At 46.3% G+C, this 22,852-nt stretch overlaps 1 protein-coding gene across 2 annotated transcripts in view; it reads right to left on the bottom strand.

Moving 5' to 3' along the window:
* LOC122798587 (pituitary tumor-transforming gene 1 protein-interacting protein-like) overlaps positions 1-22,852 on the bottom strand; it is a 956,210-nt gene that overhangs the window by 114,182 nt on the left and 819,176 nt on the right. For both annotated transcript variants that reach the window (XM_044067656.1, XM_044067655.1), the window contains exon 6: positions 2,938-2,984. In XM_044067656.1, coding sequence (XP_043923591.1) covers positions 2,938-2,984 — 47 coding nt within the window. The remainder of the gene's footprint in view (positions 1-2,937; positions 2,985-22,852) is intronic.

Raw genomic sequence — 22,852 nt, 5'->3', positions numbered from 1 at the left:
TGGGAGGCAAAGAGGTCTACCTTCGGGGTTCCCCATTTCTGAGTTATTAGGATGAAGGTACTTCTGTTGAGTTGCCACTCGTATGGGTCCAAAAGATTTCTGCTTAATTGGTCTGCCACAGAGTTGAGAGAGCCCGATAGGAATTGTGCTAACAGGTGTAGTTGCATGGCAGAGGCTGTGTGCCAAAGGTTCATGGCCAGCCTGCATAGAGGGTAGGAGTGAGTCCCTCCCTGCTTGTTGATGTACCACATCATAGTGGTGTTGTCTGTTTTGATCAGGAGAGCCCCGGGAGAGAAAAGGGGCTTGAAAGCTATCAAGGCGTGCTGCACAGCCATCATCTCTTTTTGACTGATGTGCAGAGGGATTTGCTGTGGGGTCTATTGGCCCTGTATGCACGTTCTGTCCAGGTGTGCACCCCAAATGTAGTCTGATGCATCTGTGGTGGAGGGTCTGGATGGCAGGGGGTGGGGAGAAAGGCATTCCCTTTTTGTGGGAGCATGCTGTTGCCCATCAAAGAAAATCTTTTCTGAGGCAAGGAATTATAGGTAGAAGAGTTTCCAGGTCTTGAGAGTGTTGGCACCAAAGGCTTTTTAGATACCACTGATGTTTCCTTATATGCAGTCTGGCATATGGAATGAGTAGTATGCAAGATGCCATGAACCCCAGAGCTTGCAGGATCTTCCCTGCAGTTAGTTGGGGCCTGGTAGCTAGTTGAGAGAAGAAGTAACTTGTCAGGAAAATGTGTTTCTCTGGAGTAAGGAATGCCATCTGGGATGCTGTGTCCAGACTTGCTCCCAGGATGATTATTAAGATTAGCCTGATGGTATCATATCAAGTGCCTTCAGACAGGTGACCCTCTAAAGCATTCCTTCAAACAATATTCTTTCCTCAAACAACCCCAAGTTCCAGTTCAGAATTTTTAAGGGAGATGAGAAGAATACAAGCATCAAAAAACAGCAAGAGCAAGTGGTTCTGTTAAATCACCGGCACCACCACCACTGAGAAAGGCTGTCCGAACATCCATAGCAAAAGAAGCCAAGCTGGTGACAGTCCTGCTCTGGGATCCAGTCTCCACTTTGCGTATGAAGCTCAGTACTATGCTTTTCTTTAAGCACTAAAGCTGGACACGTTGCTAGAAAACTGAACACAGTAAAAACCAAGAAAGAACTGGGCACTGTAGCATTAAACACATCCCTTATTGTAAATTTAGTGGTCACCAGTTAAGCCCAATGGTGTACAGTCATGGTGCCCATCTGTGTCAATGTGAACAGAGCTGGAGACCAGACTCTAGCTGACCTGTAGGCATACCTCTCAACTGTCCAGATTTTCAAAGAATGTCCAGACTTTTGCCTCATGTTTTTAGTTTGTTCCTCAAAAAAATATGTGGCAGTCTGGCAAATTACTGAGGACTGAAGTCACTAAATAACACTAAATGACAGACATTTGAGTTTCACATTTCATATCCTTCAGAAAATGCATACTAATTGAAAACTTGTTACTCTAGCTACTTTCTAAGTTTATAGGTGCAGTATTTAAAATCTATCCTTATTTGTGGGCTTTTATCTCCCCCTCATTATTTCTGGCTTTGTCTAGATTTATTGCACTGAAAGGTTGACAGGTATGCTGGAGGGATAGAATGAAGTGGCTGATGGTCAGCTCTCTTTCGCTGGGGGGAGGGGATTTCGGGAATCTGATACCAGTGCGACCTCCACTGGAGACTGGGAGCCTCACAGGTCATCTATTCATACAGCAGTGTGACAATGTCTCTGACATCATTACACTAGCCACTCCCTAAGGTAGGGACTTCAACAGGCAGCCATAAGAATGACTGCTCCCAGCTCCATACCAAGAGTCCAAGAGGGATTCCTTGTTCTGCAGCACTATAAAGGACTTAATTTACTGCTGAGGTTAATTTTCAGAGGAGTCAGAGGGACCCTAGGATCTGGGGATTGCGTGGCTGTGGAAACTGGGACAAAAGCCATAAGAATGTATTGCACTAGGAGGGAAGCAATTAAAAAATTCATTGATCTCCTGTGTGGGCAAAAGGGGTGAAGATGGGTGTAGATCCCATAGACAGAGATGTCAAGATGCTATCAGAAAACTATTCCAATGTGTGAACCCATTTTAGAAGTATTCACAAAGCAAGATTTCTAAATTTGTGTTCACATATTCCCTAATATACACAGTACACCAAAGGGGACAGCTACACTCATGACACTGTAGTAAAAACACCTTTTATTTTCTGAAATTTCTGAAAATACTAACCCTTCCCTAAACAAGAAACATCTCTCCCTGAAAGGCAGAACACCTACTGTGATCTCCTGCAGTCTGCACTGTAGGATCCTGCAGAAGAAAGGGCCCCCAACTTAATAAAATAGGAACTTCATAATTGGGAACTGTAAAAGCCACAAAATCATTGCTACCATGAAAAAACAAAAAAGCAGTACAAGAAATAATCTTAGTGACAGTCACTGTGTGGTCCTGAAGCACTTTCTGTTGACAAAATCCTTGCTTTAGAAAAACTACTTTTGTTAGAACTGGAACACCCACAGTTTGGGAGTATTTTTTACCTTAGCACAAGTGTAAATTAATGCATACTGTTTGGGGATGGCACTAAACCCTCTCAAAGTGTATGCATACTGCCAGGTCATAAAAATCTGTGCTCTTTTACTAAAATGGTTCTATGCCTTAGTCTAGGCAAGTGACAGGAAAGCTAAGCATCACAGTAACACACTGCTAATGGCTGAAATGGCACTTATTTTCTAAGCTGCATGCAGCTTGAAGAATCACAAGAAAGCCTAAAAAAATGGATTCAGAACGCCATCACAGAGTTGAAGCTTCCTAGGTTCCTTGTATATGATACTTAACAGGCAGCAAACAAACAACCAAAGTCTCAGGAATGAACGGAGCAATCTTTGGTTTTTCAGGTATACATACCATACTTTTTACGGATTTCATTATGCCTTATTCGCCTTTCTGCACTTCTGTAATAAAAACAACAAGGTCTTGATTACTGGTTTACAAAGGTACAGTTCTTAAACAAATAACTTATCAAGTGTGAAGATAAATGCATATATCCAAATAATCAAAACATAACCAAGTCAAAAAGAGCACCATAGCTTGAGTATTTCACAGCAAACACATTTTTTTTTACATAAAAAGAATAACAAGCAGTACCTATAAAATAGTACAGTATTTGGTCTTCTCAATATTTGATAGCATTCTAAAGATACTCACCTGTATCTGTGTGGATGAGAAAAGTACAGTTTTGTACCTACCATAAATGCAGATGTTCGAGTGTTCACCCTGCTGCAGTCATCACACACGGGTTATCCTGCCGTCAGGTGGTCCCGCAGTCCGCCTGAGTTACAAAGTCTTGGTCCGGCGTCGGTTGCTGTCGCTTCTTCCCTGACGTCAGTGCGCCAGGGGTATATAAGAGGCATCCAACGCCATTTTCTTCAGTTTTTCTTGCCCCAGATGTCAGGTGCTCCCCAATAGGAGGTCACTACATATTTCCAATAAAACATGTAAAGAACATACAAAGCATACCTTCAGCTATAAGCAAATACACCACAAAGGTTGTATCAGATAGAAAAGCATAGAAAGGTTCAGCTAGGTCAGACGGGGTGGAAGGAGGGTAACCTGGACTGCAGCAGGGTGAACACTCGAACATCTACATTTATGGTAGGTACAAAACTGTACTATGTTCATCGTGTTACCCTGCTGCAGTCATCACACTTGGGTTGAATTCCAAAGCTAAGGATGGGTGCTGGAGTTAAACAGGGTTTGAAGAAGCTAGAAGGCCCTGCAAAACTGCAGTGGCAAAGCCAGCTCTAGTCTTAGAGTATAGAGCTAAGTGATAGTGTCTGGTGAAGGTGTGCACTGAGCTCCAAGTTGCAGCTTCTAGAATATCCTTGGTTGGTACCTCCCTGAGAAAGGCTGTAGATGTTGCTGCAGCCCTGGTGGAGTGGGACCTAATGTTAGCAGGAACCGGTTTTCCATGATGTTTGTAGCAGAAACGTATGCAATGTCCTATCCATTTGGAAATGGTCTGTTTTGAGATAGCTTTTCCTTGTGATCCTGTAGCATAGGCTACAAAGAGCTGGTCAGATTTTCTGAAAGCCTTAGTCTTATCCAAGTAGTAACATAGTTGCCTGTGAATGTCCAAGGAGTGCAGGAGTCTTTCTCCTTTGTTCTGGGGGTTTGGGAAAAAGGTGGGTAAATGGTTTGGTTTAGGGCCACACTGGATACCACCTTTGGCATAAAGGAGGGGTTAGTTCATAGAGAGACTCTGTCTTGATGAAAAATGAGGAAAGGCTCCACTGCCATTAGTGCCTGTAGCTCGGAGACTCTTCTGGCTGAAGTTATTGCTAGCAGCAGGACAGTTTTCCATGATAGAAACTTTAAATCAGCTGAGAAAGCTGGTTCAAAAGGCGGCAGTGTAAGTTTTTCCATAACAAAGTTGAGATCCCAAGTTGGTGCTCTCCTGGGCGGTCTTATGTTCTTGGCCCCTCTGGGGTACTGTCTTAGGAGTGGATGTGAAAATAAGGGAGGATCCGTGTTGTAGTGGGGTCTATATTATATCATCGAATGCTTAAAAAAGCGAACGCTGATTGATCGACCTAATTTAAGCGAAAGCTTACAATCTCGAACTGTCAAATCAGCGATTTTTTTCCCAGGGAAAAAAATTGCTGATCCAAAACACATACCCACAACACAAGCACACCAAACAAACAGAAATCCACACACTTACACCTAAAATCTGATACCTAACCCTACACTAAACTATGCACACACCACTAAATACCCACTTACCTAAACCCAAACCCTAACCCTAAGGTCCATCACTATCGCACACTCACCTCACCCGCTCCCTAAACCTAACTCACTTAAATCTGCCCTAACCCTCATGTCCACTCAATCGCACACACACCTAACCAGAGCCCTAACCCTAACTCACCTAAATCACCCTAACACTCACATCCACACAATCGCACACTTACTTGAATCCGACCGGTAACTTTCCACCATAACACTGAAAATACCGAAGCAACAGAAACGGACAACCAAATCCCAAGGAAAAAATTTGAGTTTCTGCTGCTTCAATATTTTGCAGTTTCACGAAAATAAGTTCGATCAACCAGCGTTTGCTTTTTTAAGCATTCGAGGATATAATATAGACCCATTGTAGTGAGCTGAAATCTCTGAGGCGTGGATCTTAATAGATGAAAAGGAAAGTCCTTTGTGCAACATCTCAGTTAAATATTGTAGAATCTGAGGAATGTCTGGCTCAAGGGGATTTTGGCCTTTAGCCTGGTTCCAGGCACAAAATCTTTTCCATTTGTCTGAATAGGCTTTCCTGGTGCTGGGCCTCCTGGCCTCCAGAATGACATCCATAACAGCTTTAGTTAGAGGAGTTGGCTGGTTGTTTAGGTGATTTGCCATGCAGCCAGATTTAAAGTCTTGAGCTGGCTGTGTAGAATCTGACTGTCTTGGTGGGTGAGCAGGTGAGGAATTTGTGGTAAAATCCATGGTGGGCCGTGGGCCATGTTCCTTAGTATTGGGTACCAGTGCTGGCGTGGCAAGTCTGGAGCAATGAGCATCATTTGTGGCCTCTCTATTCTGACTTTCAGCAGCACCTTTGCTAGAAGAGGCAGTGGAGGGAAGGCATACACTGTCAATGTTTTCCAACTGAATGTGAGGGTGTCCACTTTCCAAGCTTGTGGGTGGAATGTCCTTGTGCAAAATTTTTGAAGTTGGTAGTTTTGGGGGTTGGCAAACAGATCTATGTCTGGGCGTCCCCATTTTTGAGTTATCATTGCAAATACTTGTGGATCCAGTTTCCACTCGTGGGAATCCATGATGTTTCTGCTTAAGTTGTCTGCCACTGTGTTTTTCTTTCCTGGCAGGAACTGTGCTTGTAATTGAACTTGGTAAGTCAGTGCTGTGTTCCACAAGGTCATTGCTTGCCTGTATAGAGGGTAGGAGTGTGTACCCCCTTGCTTATGTACCACATTACTGTGGTATTATCTGTCTTTATTATTAGTTGTCCTGGATGTAAGAAGTCCTTGAAAGCTGTTAGGGCATTCTGTACTGCTAGCATTTCTTTTTGATTGATGTGCAGATGCCTTTGATCTGTAGTCCATTTGCCTTGAATGCACTGTCCTGCCATGTGTGCTCCCCAGGCATAGTCTGATGCATCTGTTGTTAGAGTTTGTCTGGCTGTGGGTGAGGTGAAAGGCTGACCCTTGTTGAGGTGACAAGCCTGTGCCCACCACAGAAACTCCTGTTGAAGGCAGGGAATGAGTGGTATCATTGTTTCCAAGCTGTGGCTGTGTTGAGTCCATACGCTTTTCAGGTACCATTGTAATTTCCTCATATGCAGTTTTGCAGATGGTATTAGTAGAATGCAAGATGCCATGAATCCCAAGGCCTGCAGAATTTTTCTTGCAGGGAGTTGGGTCTTTGTTGCCATCATTTTGAAGTATTGAGTCAGTTGTTGTTGCTTGTCTGGCGTGAGATAAGCCATCTGGGCCGTTGTATTCAAGCTGGCACCCAGGAATATTATGTTCTGTGAGGGCACTAGTTTTGATTTATTTTCGTTTACTGTGTACCCTAGGCAGCTTAGAAGGTGTTTGACAAACGCCAGGTGTTGTAAAAGAATGTCCTTGCTTTCTGCTTGAATAAGGCAGTCGTCCAGGTATGGGTAATATTTGAATTCCTCTTTGTCTGCAGTATGCAATTACTGGTGCCAGGCATTTTATGAAGACCCTGGGCGCAGTAGATAAGCCAAAGGGCAGTGCAGAGAATTGATAATGGGTTGAACCTGCAATGAAACGGAGGTATCTTCTGCAATTTTGTCTGATAGGGACATGCAGGTATGCCTCCTTGAGGTCCAACGTTACTAGCCAAGCCTTCTTGCCCAACATGGGAGGAAGCTGCTGTAGTGTTAGCATCTTTAATTTGGGTACTTACAAATAGGTGTTTAGAATTGAAAGGTCCAGAATGGGTCTCCATGCTTTGTCCTTTCTGGGGACCAGAAAGAGTCTTGAGTAAAATCCTTGTCCTTGCTCCTGTGTAGGTACCTGTTGAATGGCTCTCATGTCCATGAGAGCTGTAATTTGTTTTTGCGCCTCTGCCCATTGATTTGGTGGCAGGTTTGGCATTCCTTTTATCCTTGGCAAGGTGTGAAAATGGAATCTGTATCCTTGTGAGACAATGTCTAGGACCCATTTGTCTTTTGTGATGATGTGCCAGTTGTCTGCAAAAAGTGCTAATTTTCCTCCCAAGGGTGTTACCAGGAGAGATTTGCTTGGTAGTTTGAGGACAGAGTCATTGTGTCTGCCTTCTGCTAGCTTGGGGCCTGTCTTCTCCTCCTTTCTGGGTAGCAGAACCCCATTGGCGAGGTTTGTAAGGGCCCTGTGCCTGACCTCTGCCCCTTGGGCATCTGTATCTGCCCCTCTGTGATCTGTCTGAAGCTGGAAAGGACCAATTTTTTGTTGGCCAATTTCTGCTGAAGCGATGGGGTTGTACCTGCAAGAAATCCTTGACCGTTTGCATAGATTTAGCCTTATCCTCCATTTTCTTGAAAACCTCTTCTGCTTTGACACCAAATAATACATCCTGTTGTAAAAGTGCATCTAATAATTTTGCTTTAACATGGTCAGGGAGGGTTTGCTCTTTTAACCAAGCATGTCTACGAATGACTGAGCCAGTAACAGCTGCTCTACAGGAAGCTTCCAGTGAATCAAATCGGAATTGTAAAGTATGCTTGCCCACCTGTTCAGCTGCATGCAACAGACCCTGCATTTCCTTGAACTCAGGCTGTTCTGAGTGTGTGCTCATTTTTTGTTTTAACTGAGACATCAGGAATTGTTGATATTTCAACATGTGAAACTGGCAATTTAATGCTCTCATAGCCAAAGTTGCAGAGGTGTATATTTTCTTTCCCCATCTATCTACGGCTCTGGAATCTCTTTCAGAGGGCACATGATTTTTAGCCATAGAAGCCATTGCTCCCTTAGGACCCTGGGATATGGTTTCTGGGTCAGCTACAGGGCTTTTATAAAGGAATTTGTGCGAGTCAGGTACTCTGTAGTATCTGTCTGGTTTGGCTGGAGCAGGAGGTAGAGAGTCTGGATTTTAACTGGACTCCAAGTAGACATCATCCACAATATCTAAAACAGGAGGAATAGCAAGAGGTCTGTGCTGGGGTAATAGAAGGAACTCTCGGAGCCTTTTCTTAGAATCTGAGTAATCCTGGCCTTCCCAGTGGAAATGTTCCCTCATGGTATGTAATGTTTCCTCAAAGGAGTAGTCTTCAGGGGGAGATGCTGAGGGAATAGAGTCTTCAGCATCAGAATCCTCATAAGGTGGAAAAGTGTAATCCTGTTCCTCAGAAGCATCTGAGGAGAGAGAAACCTGGTCAGAAGATGCAAAATCCTCCTCTTGTCTTGGTCTTTTATCAGGAGGGGGATGGGAACCCCTGATAAGGGTAATTAAATCTTCAGCCATCTTAAGCATCTGTTTCTTAGGCATGGGGCCTTGACCTGTAGATTGATGAACAGTTTTCTTAGGTTTTAAAGGAGTTTAAGCTTAGCATAAGATTTAGTGGTGAGTGTAGTCGGTCTGAAGACACCTTCTGCAACCGAAGGTGTTTCCTCAGCACCGGTGTCTAAATAGTACAGTTTTGTACCTACCATAAATGTAGATGTTCGAGTGCTAATACAGCTGCAGTAATCACAGATGGGTTCTCTGCCGTCAGGCGGGTCCTTGGTCGGCCAAATTCCAAAGTCTAAGTCCGGCGTCGGTTGTCGTCGCTTTCTTCTCTGATGTCAGAGCGACAGGGGTATATAAGACACAGCCGACGCCATATTCTTCAGTCTTTCTTGCCCCAGATGTCAGGTGCCCCCAGAAGGAAGGCAATACATAAATTATATATATAAATATATTCAAGCAATGCAATGTAATCAAAAAACAGTAGTTGCAAGCAAATACACCATAGGAGGATAACCCAATTTAGGTTGTATGAGGAGGTGTTAGCCACTAGTCCTTTACCAAGAGGGAAACCTGTACTGCAGCTGTATTAGCACTCGAACATCTACATTTATGGTAGGTACAAAACTGTACTATAATCCAAAAGCCGAACCCAGCACGGAGGCTCGGTCAGAACAGGAAACACAAACTTGCTTAGAATAACTTAGCTGGTATAACTTCCCCACCACAAATGCTCCGATGACGGGGTAATAGTGAAAACAAATTTTATTCCATAAAAACTTCCACACTGAAGCATTGACAAAATGCGTTCCACGAACTGGAAAATTACAAATGATCAATACAGAGGGTTAAGCGCTTTCATCTGACTCTCTCAGACTTCCTCAGAACCCGAACCCAGAATCTGAGAGAGTCAGATGAAAGCGCTTAACCCTCTGTATTGATCATTTGTAATTTTCCAGTTCGTGGAATGCATTTTGTCAATGCTTCAGTGTGGAAGTTTTTATGGAATAAAATTTGTTTTCACTATTACCCCGTCATCGGAGCATTTGTGGTGGGGAAGTTATACCAGCTAAGTTAATCTAAGCAAGTTTGTGGTTCCTGTTCTGACCGAGCCTCCATGCTGGGTTCGGCTTTTGGATTATTGTCGGTTAGTGCATTAATACAAAACTGTACTATGTTCATCGTGCATACAGCTGCAGTAATCACAGATGGGTAGAATCCCAAAGCTACGCACAGGGTGGTAGGCACTAGGTGGAACTGGGATGAGCCAGCATGCCCTGCAACACAGCAGTGGCAAAGCCTGCTCTAGTTTTGGAATATAAAGGCAGGTGGTAGTGCTTTGTGAAGGTATGCACAGAACTCCACGTGGCTGCCTCCAAAATATCTTTGGTAGGAACTCCTCTGAGGAAGGCTGTAGAGGTAGCTGTGGCCCTGGTGGAATGGGATCGGAGGCCTGTAGGGACAGATTTCCCATGATAGGAGTAACAAAACCGTATGCAGTGGCCTATCCATTTTGAAATTGTCTGTTTGGAGACAGGCTTCCCTTGAGCTCCTACAGCATAGGACACAAAAAGTTGTTCTGATTTCCTGAAAGGCTTTGTTCTGTCCAAATAGTAACGTAGCTGTCTATGGATGTCTAAGGAGTGTAGCAGCCTTTCCCCTTTGTTTTGAGGATTGGGGTAAAAGGTAGGTAAGTGTATGGCTTGATTTAAAGCTACCCTGGATACCACTTTAGGCATAAATGACAGGTTGGTTCGAAGGGAAACCCTGTCCTGATGGAAGATGAGAAAGGGCTGCACAGCCATGAGGGCTTGTAGTTCCGAAACCCTACGAGCTGAAGTGATGGCCAGAAGGAAAGCTGTTTTCCAGGACAAATATTGCAAATCTGTTGAGGCAGCTGGTTCAAAGGGAGGCAATGTTAATTTTTCTAGAATGTAATTAAGATCCCAAGCTGGCACTGGTTGTTTCCTTGGTGGTCTTATATTCTTAGCCCCTCTGAGGAACTGTCTTAAGAGTGGGTGAGAGAATAAGGGGGGATCCGTGTTGAATTCTGCAGAAATGGCTGAGGCATGGATTTTTATGGAGGAAAATGAAAGTCCACTGTTCAGCAGCTCAGCTAGATACTGTAATACCTGAGGCAAATTCAGTTTTCTAGGGTCCTGGCCTTTTTTCTCATTCCAAGAGCAAAACCGTTTCCATTTTGCAGAGTAAGCCTTTCTAGTAGATGGCCTTCTGGCCTCCAAAATGACATCCTGCATTTCCTTGGGGAGTAGGGTCTGTTGTGGTGTTAAGGAATTTTCCATGCAGCGAGATTGAGTGTTTTCAGCTGACTGTGAAGAGTTTTGTAGCTGTGCTGAGTCAGCAGAAGAGGCATTAGAGGTAGGGGCCAGGGAGGAGTATGTGTTAGGCGCCTCAGGAGTGGGTACCAGTGCTGTCTTGGCCAGTCTGGAGCAATCAGTATCACCTTTGGTCTGTCTGCTCTTGCTTTCAAGAGCACCTTGGGCAGAAGAGGCAAAGGTGGAAAAGCATAAACTGTCCATGCTGTCCAACTGAATGAAAGGGCGTCCACTCTCCAGGCCTTTGGATGAAAGGTCCTTGAACAAAACTTTTCCAATTGATGATTCCTGTGGGAGGCGAAGAGATCTATGTCTGGCCTCCCCCATGCTTGGATTATCTTTGTAAACACCTGAGGATGCAACTTCCATTCGTGTGGATCTGTCATATTTCTGCTTAGATTGTCTGCCAACGTGTTTTCCAAACCTGGCAAGTACTGTGCTTGAAGTTCGATTTGCCATTCCAGAGCCAAGTTCCAAAGTGTCATGGCTAGTCTGCACAGGGGGTATGAATGTGTTCCTCCTTGTTTGTTTATGTACCTCATTACTGTGGTGTTGTCTGTTCTTATCAATAATTGTCCTGGATGCAGGAGGTCCCTGAAAGCTGTAATTGCATTTATCACTGCCAGCATTTCTTTTTGATTGATGTGAAGGTGCTTTTCCTTTTGGGACCATTTGCCCTGAATGCACCTGCCTGTCATGTGCGCCCCCCAGGCGTAATCTGAGGCGTCTGTTGTGATGACTTGATTTGCTTGAGGCTTGCAGAATGGGAGACCTGTGTTTGTTTGACATGCTTGGGCCCACCATAGAAATTCCTTTTGCAAACATGGAATTATTGGTATTATTGTTTCCAAACTGTGGCTGTGTTGAGACCATAGGTGTTTTAGGTACCATTGAAGTTTCCTCATATGCAACTTTGCACATGAGATTAAAAGAATGCAAGATGCCATGAAGCCCAGAGCCTGCAGGATTTTCCTTGCAGTAAGCCTGGTACAATTTGCTAGTTTTTTGAAGTACTGAGTTAGTTGCCCCTGTTTTTCTGGCGTAAGATAGGCCATCTGGGTGTTTGTGTCCAAGTTGGCACCCAGGAAAGTTATTTTCTGAGATGGTGTTAGCCTGGATTTCTCTTTGTTGATTGTGTATCCCAGAGAATTCAGTAACCGTGTTGCATAAGCCAGATGTTCCAGAAGTATGTGCTTGCTGTCCGCTTGGATCAGGCAGTCGTCCAAATAAGGGTAAATTTGTATCCCTTGAAGTCTGCAGTAGGCAATTACTGATGCCAGGCATTTCGTGAATACTCTGGGCAGTAGATAAGCCAAAGGGCAATGCAGAGAATTGATAGTGGATTGAACCTGCAAGAAATCTGAGGTATCTTCTGCAGCTTTGTCTGATTGGGACATGCAGGTATGCCTCCTTGAGGTCCAATGTTACCAGCCAAAACTCCTTGCCCAGCATGGGAAGAAGCTGCTGTAATGTGAGCATCTTGAATTTTGGTATGAGTAAGAATGTGTTTAGGATGGATAAGTCCAAAATGGGTCTCCAGTCGGTTCCTTTCCTTCGTACCAGAAATAGCCTGGAATAAAAACCTTGACCTTGTTCGTGAGTAGGTACCTCTTGAATAGCTTTCATGTCTATGAGCTTTGAAATTTGTAGTTGTGCCTCTGCCCTTTGATTGTGTGGCAGGTTTGGCATGCCTCTCATTTTCGGAAGGGTGTGAAAATGAAATCTGTAGCCTCTGCTTATAACGTCCAGGATCCATTTGTCTGTTGTGACAATATGCCAATTTCTTGTAAATAATGCCAGCTTTCCTCCCAAGGGTGCTGCCAGCTGAGACTTACTTGGCATGTAAAGGAGGAAGTCATTGGGTTTGTTTCCTGTATTGTTGTGTACTGTCTTCGCCACCTCTTGGTGGTGGAGTTTGCCATTGCATGCCTCTATATGATCCTTGTGATTGTCCTCTGCCCCTTGTGCGCCTGTATCTACCTCTTTGGGGCTTGTCCGTGGCTAGAAAGGACCAGTTTTTTGAAGGCCAATTTCTGCTAAAACGTGGTGGGTGAACCTGTAGAAAAGCTTTGACAGTTTGCATAGATTTGGCTTTTTCTTCCATTTTCCGTAGTATCTCCTCAGCATTAGTACCAAATAGCACATCCTTTTGTAAAGGAGCATCTAGTAGTTTAGCTTTCACCTGATCAGGCAAGATTTGTTCCCTAAGCCATGCATGTCTACGAATGACTGATCCTGTAACAGCAGCTCTGTTTGAGGCCTCTAGGGCATCATAGCCACATTGTAAGGTGTGTTTACCCACTTGTTCTGCACTATGCATCATATCCTGCAACTCCTTCAAATCTGGTTGTTCAGGTTGAGACATTTTATTTCTTAACTGTGATAACAGAAACTGCTGATATTTAAGCATATGAAACTGACAATTTAAGGCCCTCATGGCTAGTGTGGCCGAGGTATATACCTTTTTCCCCCACCTTTCTAAGGATCTTGACTCTCTCTTTCGGAAGGTAGTGGATTCTTAGCAGTAGAGGCCTTCATTCCCTTGGGGCCTTGAGAAATGGTTTCAGGGTCAGCATTATGGCTTTTGTAAAGAAACTGGTGAGAGTTAGGAACTCTGTAGTACCTATCAGGCTTGACTGGGGCAGGAGGCAGGGAATCCGGATTAAGGCAAGCCTCCGAATAAGCATCATCAAGTATGTCCAAGACAGGCGGTATCGCCAGAGGTCTGTGTTGAGGTAAAAAAAGAAATTCCCTAAGTCTTTTCTTGGAATCAGAAAAGTCTTGGCCTTCCCAATGGAAGTGTTCCCTCAAGGTGTGCAAGGTTTCCCCAAAAGAAAAATCCTCAGGAGGAGATACAGAAGGAATGGACTGCTCTGCATCAGAATCTTCAAAAGGGGAGTAAGAGAGTTCCTCTACATCAGAATGATCTGAAAAAATGGAGCCCTGATCAGAAGAGGGAGAATCTTCCTCCACTCTGGGTCTCTTGTCTGGAGGGGGTTGGGAATTAGAAGTTATGTACCTACCATAACGTTCCATGTTAGTTGTCTTCTCTCGCCTTCTTTCTTGCTGGATGGGTTCGGAGCCGATCCTCGGCTCCGACTCGGCACTTTCTTAGCTTGAGAACTCCTTTTACCAGCTCGAGGCAACCCTATATCCCATGATGCAAGGCGGGACTACCTCAGATCTCGTTTGGTAGCTAACATACCCTGCTAAGGATAAACCTAGAACAACTAGGAAACAACAACTCCTAACAAATGACTCTCCTACCTAAGAGTCAGGAGAGAACAACCTGAGAAGAGGAGACTTTTCAAGATCTGTCCAGGCCAGGGGGAAGGAGGGAGGGACGAAGAAAGAAGGCGAGAAGACAACTAACATGGAACGTTATGGTAGGTACATAACTTCTAAATGTTAAGTTGTCAATCTCGCCTTCATTCTTGCTGGATGGGACCGTCCCTAGCACCTGTATCCCGGTGGCTCAATGGAACAGACTCTTGAGAACTGTGGAACCAAAACTGGCCCTATCTCTGGAGGCCAAGTCCAACTTGTAATGAGAGACAAAGGTATGAGGCGTGGCCCAAGTAGCTGCTGCACAAATGGTATCAATGGGTAGTCTATCCTGAAAAGCTGCAGAAGTGGATAGACTCCTGGTTGAGTGTGCTTTTGGCTTAGAAGATAGTTGTTTGCCTCTGAGAGAGTACACATAGGAAATGGTGGAAGTCAACCATCTGGATAAGGTCACTTTAGAAACTGGAAGACCCATCCTGTTTTCTGCATAGGAGACAAATAATTGGTCCGATTTTCTGAATTGTTTAGTTCTATGCAAATAGTACCTGAGCTGACGATGGACATCCAAAAAATGCAGTTTCTGTTCAGCTCTGTCGGAATAGTTTGGGAAAAAGACTGGTAGATCTATAGATTGGTTAATATTGGTTTGAGACACGACTTTGGGAAGAAAGGAAGGGTTAGTTCTTAATGATACCCTGTCCTTATGAAAAACCAAATAAGGTGAACGAATGCAGAGAGCTTGAATCTCGGAAACCCTTCTTGCAGAAGTGACAGCCAGTAAAAATATAGTTTTCCAGGTCAATAACTTCAAAGAGCATGAAGCAGACGGTTCGAAGGGAGGTAGTATCAAGGATGCCAACATTAAGTTTAGATCCCATTGCGGAGGAGGATGCTTTATAGGTGGTTTTAGGAGAAAAAGGCCTTGCATAATCTATGAGACATAATGTTATTGTCATGCAAGCCAACATGATACTTGGAAATAGCAGCCAGTTGTACTTTGACTGTAGATGACGAGGATCCTGAATGAAAAACCTCCGCCAGGAAATCTAAAACAGAATGTACAGGAGCAGTAAAGGGATCAATATTTCTGGAGTTTGCCCAAATAGAAAAACGTCGCCACTTGCTAGCATAAACAGTCCTAGTGGACGACTTCAAAGAAGACACTAAAATGTCTCTGACTGAGTCAGAAATCATCGGTAGCCTGGCTAAGGAAGGAAGTGGAGCAACCAAGCAGTGAGGTTGAGAGAATGAATGGCCCGGTGCTGCTGACCCGACTGGTGGATCAAGAGATCCGAAACTGGGTCCAGATGCCAGGGCTGCACCAGAAGGTGACGATGCAGAGACGGAAACCAAATTTGTTGAGGCCAATATGGAGCAATGAGGATCAATTTGGCTCTCAAAACGGTGGCTTTCTGAATGACTTGTGGAATCAAGGGAAAGGGAGGAAAAGCGTATAGAAGTCCCCGAGGCCAATCCTGGGTTAGAGAGTCTCTCAGGGGTTGGCCTGGAAGGGGAAAGAGAGTGAAATAATCTGGACACTTGTTGTTTTGAGGAGTAGCAAAAAGATCGCAACAAGGAGTGCCCCACTTCAGAAAAATCTGATCCACTACAGATTGATTGAGAGACCACTTGTGAGGCATCAGAATAGATCTGCTGAGCCTGTCCGCCAATAGGTTGGACCTGCCGGGGATGTGCGTTGCTATCAGAAAACGCTGAGAAGAGATCGCCCATTGCCAAAGTCTGAGAGCTTCTCGACATAACGGATAGGACCTGGTTCCGCCCTGTTTGTTGATGTACCAGACCACGGACATGTTGTCCGTTTGTACTGCAATAGTGCCCGTGGGAAGAAAGACGTCGAGGGCTTGCAACGTTAAAAGCACTGCTCTCATCTCCAGTACATTTATGTGCAGATGGTATTCTATGGGTTGCCACGTCCCGTGGATCATCCTGCCCTGATAATGCCCCCCCACCCGATCAGAGAGGCATCCGTAGTGAATGTGGCAACTGGAGGAGGGGGAATAAAGGGTCGGCCCTGATGAAGAAGAGGGGAAGATATCCACCATTCCAGATGAGCCCTGCACGACTGTGTGACTAAGATTTCGTGCCTCATCGGGAGACTGTGGTACGACCACTGCATGAAAAGCATCCACTGCAGAAGACGCATGTGGAAGCGAGCTAGTGGAAGGAGAACAATGGCCGCAGCCATAAGACCTAGAACCTTCAGTATAAATCTGGCTTTGATCTTGTTGCTTTGCAAAAGAAGCCGAACGAATTTTTGGATGTCCAGAATTCTTTGATCTGTTAGTCTGGCTGACATTTTTACGGTGTTTAATTCTGCCTATAAAGGTGATAGATTGGCAAGGCCGCAGAGAAGATTTTTCAAATTTACTGAAATTCCCAAACTCCTGCAAAGCTGCAGAGTGTAGTCTCTGGTCTGAAGAAGTTGACACTTGGTGGTGGCGGAGAGGAGCCAGTCGTCCAAATAAGGAAATACCTGGAATCCTTGACATCTCAGATGAGCTGTGACCACTGCCATGCATTTGGTAAACACTCTGGGGGCTGAAGTGAGGCCAAAGGGCAGGGCTCTGAATTGGTAATGACTGGTCCCTAGCCGAAGCAGAGAAACCTCCTGGAGCCTGTGAATCTTTATGTGATAGTACGCATCCTGAAGGTCTATAGAGCACATCCAGTTGTCCTTGCCCAGAAAGGGCAGAATGGACTGAAGCGTGACCATCCGAATCTTGCCTTCTTGACAAATCTGTTTAGATTGCTCAGGTCTAATATTGGTCTCCAATCTCCTGTCCTTTTGGGGACCAAAAAGAATCTCAGTAGACGCGGATCCTACCTGGTCTGCCGGCACCGTCTGGACGGCTCTTTTTTCTAGGAGTTTTGAAACCTCCTGTTCTGCCAAATCCCTTTGACCGGGTGAGATGTCTGGAAGGGACTGTAGAGGTGGAAACCTTTCAAGGGATTTTGTAACCCTCGGATATAATTGACTGTACCCACATCTCTTGTGATAGGGATTGCCAGGCTACTGGGTACAGTGAAATCCTTCCCCCGACTTCCTCCAAGGGTGGACAGTCGGGCAACACCTCAGGGATGTTGAAAGGGCTTCTCAGGAAGAGACTCCCTGTTGCCTTGGTTCTGAGGACCCCCCCTGCCTCTAGGGCGTCTATTATTGTTACCCCTCTGCCTCTGGGGGTAAACTGACCACGTGCGTCCGGTGTAGCTCCTTGGGATTTACGGAACCACATCTTCCCCCCCTTCTGACCCTTGGGATATGGTCTAGAAGGAGTGGAAAACTGGACTCCAACGGCAGAAAGAGTTTTACCGTCCTGCTCACACCTGGTCAAGGTATCCTTCACCTGAGGTCCGAACAAAGCCGAACCATCAAAGGGGGTATTAGTGAAGGACGCCTTAAAGGGGTCCGCAAAATTAAAAAGCCGCATCCAGGCTTGGCGTCTAGGAGCAACTCCTGTGCCTGCGGCCCTGCTCGCTCCATCGGCCGCATAAGATATGAGCCGCATGGAGGAGTTAGATATGGAATTTAGGATAGCAAGCTGCGAGGCAATCTTTTCCTGAGCCCCAGCAGCAGAAGGATCCTGAACTACTTCACCCAGTTCTTTGAGAACATCTCGTTGAAGCCTGGTGAAGTGACAAAGATAATTCAGCGAACGCATAGCAAAGGTCGCTGAAGAAAACATCCGCTTTCCATACCTGTCCATGGTCCTAGAGTCCTTATTAGGAGGATGGACAGGTACTGAAGGATCCGCCAGTTCCTTCTTAGTGGCAGCCGCCACCACCATAGCATCCACCGAGACACCCTTGGAAAGGAACTGTTTGTCCAAGGGGCGTAATGAATCTGGATGGTCTTCTGGGGACAGGTTCCACAGAATCTGGAGCCACGCCTTCCGAGCCACTACCTGCATAAGTGGGTCGAAGGCGGAGACACCCAGGAGGTGGAGGGTCGGGATCCAAAGCCTCCAGGTATACCGACTCATCCTCGGAGGGGTCAATGGAGGCCAATTCCCCTCTGTTTGAGGAGCTCAAGGATGTCTGAAAAGGAGACATCCTCAGAGGGGACCGTGGGGAACCCTCCGACTCATCTAAGTCGGTATCAGATGTAGTAGACTCAGGGAGTCTGTGTGTTTCCTCTTACGTCCTCTTCCGAGGGGTTCCCCTGCAGGATCAGGAGAAACCTCGAAGAGGAGGAATTTCCCAGTGGGGAAACCTGGGGTGATGGATCCCTGGGCCTGAGAGCAAGAGGCTGGCAAGAGGCGTCTGCAGGCACTGATGAGGGAGGAGCTAGAGGGATAGACCGTTGACCAGGCTCAGAGGCCAGGACACTCCTCATCACCTCAAAGGCTCCCTCCCGGGAGACCGGAATATCCCGCTCGAAGAAACAGGAATTCCGGCTCCAATGAGAGGGAAGGCTCGAGGCCGATGTCGGCGCCAAGCTTACCAAAGCCGAGCCCGAGAGGAGAGCGGGTCGGACAAGGGTCCGATGCCACTAGCCCCTCGGAGCCGACAGTGGAAACCCGATGACCGGATCCCTCCAAGGAAGGCCTCAAGGAGGAGATCGGAGCCGAGGGGCAGCGGAGCCGAAGGATGTATCGGCTCCGCATCGAAACAGTCGCTGTCCCGAGAAGCTCGGCTCCGAACTCTGGTGTGGAGTCGGAGGAGGAAGTTCAAGGGTAAGGCTATAGCGAAGTCTGTTGAGACAGGCTATGGAGCATTTGGGCCAGTGCCTGAGACTTCAACAGCCTGCTTACCACCCTCTCTAAGTCGTGGTCAGACAGCCTGGAAGATCTCAAAGATCGGCTCCGATGGCTCCGCCCGACAAAGAGGAGACCCGGGCCGAATGGATATTCAGTATCGAAGGGGACCGAGATCTCTTCGGTCGAAGCCATCGAGCCGAAGTCCCTGAACTCCAGATGGAGCCGAAGGTTTCTCGGCCCGATGCTGGATAAAGTGTCGGCTCCAGCCGGGCCGACAAGGCCACAGTAGAAGGTATCGGAGCCAGCCGGCGCCACCCTACTACTTTAACAGTAGATGCATCGGTTCCAGCCGAGCGATCGGCTCCACGGGCGAAGCCACCGTAGGAGGCTTGGATACTGAAGCCTGAGCCTTCGTGGTTTAGAAGGTTTCCCAGACCCTGCTTTAGAGGGAGAACCTTCTGGCTTAAGTAAGCCTCGGAGGATAAGTTTATTCCTTTCCTGCAGGTCTCTCTGGCTAAAGGCGTGACACAAAGCACAGGAGTCCTGCAGGTGCAAAGGCCCCAGGCAGTACACACAAGTGTGAACGTTTGTCAGAGACATTTTCTGACAGCACTGGTCACACTTCTTAAAGCCTGAGACCTTGCCTTCCCTAGACATATCCTAGGAGGAAGTAACACACACAAACCCCAACAAACACACAAAATTAATCCCCTACACACAACACACAGGAAGGGATTAACCAATAGGGTTTTAGGCCTAACTGAAAACTTTATACTAAAGGTTATAAAAAAGGGTTATAAAGTTTGAAAGGAAGGGAATAGGGTAGGCTGTAATATACTACAGACTATACTAAGACTAAAAGGGGAAAATAAATTCCTAACTAAGCTTTTTCTGATTTTACCAGAAAATCACTTACCTCAGCTGGCAAAGGAGACCTCTTTCGCTAAGCGGCAAACGAGATCTGGGGTAGTCCCGCCTTGCATCATGGGATATAGGGTTGCCTCGAGCTGGTAAAAGGAGTTCTCAAGCTAAGAAAGTGCCGAGTCGGAGCTGAGGATCGGCTCTGAACCCATCCAGCAAGAATGAAGGCGAGATTGACAACTTAACATCCCCTGATAAGGGTAATTAAATCCTCAGACATTTTAAGCATCTGCTTTTTAGGCATGGGGCCTGGAGATGGGCCCTGTGCAACAGGCCTCTTGGGATGCCTGGCTGATTTGGACTTAGTAAAGGCCTTAATGGAAAAGGAAGATGAGGGCCTAAAGACACCATGGGTGGAAGTGGACCTGTCCACATTAGGAGGCTCAACGCTCACAGTGGCTTCGGTGGTTGTAGTCTGGGTAAGGGCCGAGGTGCCTGCGGTCTCGGTTACAGAAGACACCACCAAAGAAGTGTCGTCGGTAGTGAGGGACTGCATAGGCGTCTCGCTGAGAACCGGACCACGTGTAGCCGGTTTTGGCATGGTGTCGGTGGGGACCGCGGACCTCAAGTGTCGGTCCTTGTCCTTGCGTTTTTTGGACAAAACGGTAGTCGGAGTCTCAGACGACATTTTATAATCAAAAGCTGTATCAAAAAAATGTTGGGCGAACTCCGCCCGACGCTTAATAGTGCATTTATTGAAAGTAGTGGAAAAGCAACAGCCAGAGACGTCGTGGTCTGGGCCTAAACAAGGTATGCAGAGGGAATGGAAATCCTTATGCGGTATTTGCTTCCCACAAGAAATACAATTGTTAACTTTTTCTGACATTGGTCTGAGGCAAGAAAAGTTTCCCCAACGGGGTACTTAGCTTTAATGAAGACTTCGGTTTCCAATTTTTTGTAAATTCAGGAGCTGACCGACCGGCACTTGCGAACTGCTTCTGCTTCGGGCACCTCACGGCAAAAAAGACTGAAGAATATGGCGTTGGCTGTGTCTTGTATACCCCTGTCTCTCTGACGTCAGGGAAGAAAGCGACGACAACCAACGCCGGACCTAGACTTTGGAATTCGGCTGACCGAGGACCCGCCTGACGGCAGAGAACCCATCTGTGATTACTGCAGCTGTATGCACGATGAACATCTGCTCCGGTGTCGGTAGATGGCTGCGTCGGCCTAGTAGACTCCGCTTGGGAGTCGGTAGCTGTCTGGGGTTCCAGCTCTGCGGTCGTCAGGGGCTGCGTAGGCGCCTGACTGAAAACTGGAGAACCAGCAACAGGCCCAGCTGAGGCCTCAGAGTCTGGCTTATTCCTAGGCTGCCTGTCCTTATCCTTGCATTTTTTATGAATTTATAGGTTCATACTAGGCTATCTGCCCTAGGGCATTTATAAGCCTAGCCAGAGTGTGTTTGGCTTTCGCCACCCATTTTAAATTAATTTTGCTATGCCCTTTTTCGAGGTTAGTATACTGTGCCTCTGTCTAACAGTGACACAGAAGTGATACCCGGGGTAAACCTACGATCTCCCATCCACTCATCAAGATTCCTCTTGAAGAGAATCAATGAGGGACTCTGGCTAACCTGGACTGGGATTTTATTCCAGAGTGAAGGGAGCCGCTGGGTTATGAATCTGTCCCTCCAGCATGTCCTATTTATTTCAGTGCTGAGGTTCAAGTCTCGAGCCGTAGCTTGATGGGATTTGGATTTTCTGAGGTGCAGCATGTCCATTAATTCCGGGTTGGACATGGCTTTATACGTCAGGCACAGATCGCCTCTGAGCAGGCGGTATGCCACTGAGTAGAGCTGGAGTTTCTTTAACCGGGAAGCATATGGCATCTGTTTGAGCCCTTTGATCCTCTTGGTGAGGTACTTTTGGGGTCTTTCCAGTTGCTGCAGGTGTCTGGTAAGGTACATCTCCCAAAAGGGGCATTGTACTCAATTATGGGCCTGATGAGGGATGAGTAAAGAGGCACGATGACCTCCCCTGATCTAGATGTGAATCCCTTCATGATTAGGTGGGCTATATAAAATGTTTTTCTAACCACTTTGGCCACGTGGTTGTCAAATGAGAGATTGCTATCAACTTGGGTCCCCAGGTCCCTAATTACTTCTTCTGTACTTAATGGATTACCACCTATGTGGTAATTTTTGGGCACTTTGTTTTTGCCAAAGGGGATGTTTTAGATTGAGGCCATGGCTCTGGCACCAGTTGTCTGTTTCTATGAGGCCCTTTTGGAGGATGCTTGTGTCAGCTGGAGAGTCGATTATGGCGCCCAGTTTGCAGCCATCTGCGAACTTGGTCAGCCACAGTCCTTCCATGTTGGCCTGTACCTCCGAGAAATATATACCGAACAAGAGAGGTCCCAGGACTGAGCCTTGTGGGACGACACTTGTAACTGGTTTGGAGTCTGACATGGCTCCAGCAATTCTAACCATGTGGGTTCTGCCCTTGAGCCAGTTTGCAACCTATCTAGTGACATAGGGGTTTATATTTAAGCTGGTGAGCTCATCTATAATGCCAGAGTTGGGTATTGTATCGAAGGCTTTTGCGAGGTCCAGGTAGGCTGTGTGGACCACCTTCCCCTCGTCAATGGCCTTGGTGACTGTTTCAAAGAAATCAACCAGGTTTAAGAGGCAGGATCTGCCCTTACCAAAGCCGAACTGGGTAGGATCCAGTGTCTGTAGGTCCCCACTATCTTTATTTATGAGGTCCATGATGATCCTTTCCATAGCTTTGCAGACCAAGCTAGTCATGCTTATGGGGCAATAGTTTCCAGGATCCGTTGAGGCACCACCTTTGTGGAGAGAGACCACTGTTGCTGTACTCCACTCTTTGGGTACATATCCTGTAGTAAGGCTGAGATTGAACAGTAGTTTTATGTTTGGGTTTAGCTCTTCTTGGCGTTCATGTAGGATGCAGCCCGGGACACCGTCTGGTCCCATTGATGCTGTGTTTTTTGCTTTGGAGAGGGCAGCTCTTACCTGACCATCTGAGATGTCAGGGGGGCCGCACTCTGCTGGGATAGATATTTGCCCTTTTGGTGCGGTGGGGAGTGGGGGGGGGTTTGCGCTGAACCTGTCAGCTAGGATGTTGGCAATGTCAT

Source organism: Protopterus annectens, chromosome 3.part1 (assembly GCF_019279795.1).
Source record: "Protopterus annectens isolate FY-2018-M chromosome 3.part1, PAN1.0, whole genome shotgun sequence".
Classification (NCBI taxonomy): domain Eukaryota; kingdom Metazoa; phylum Chordata; order Ceratodontiformes; family Protopteridae; genus Protopterus; species Protopterus annectens.
This window is presented reverse-complemented; position numbering and strand designations above follow the sequence as displayed.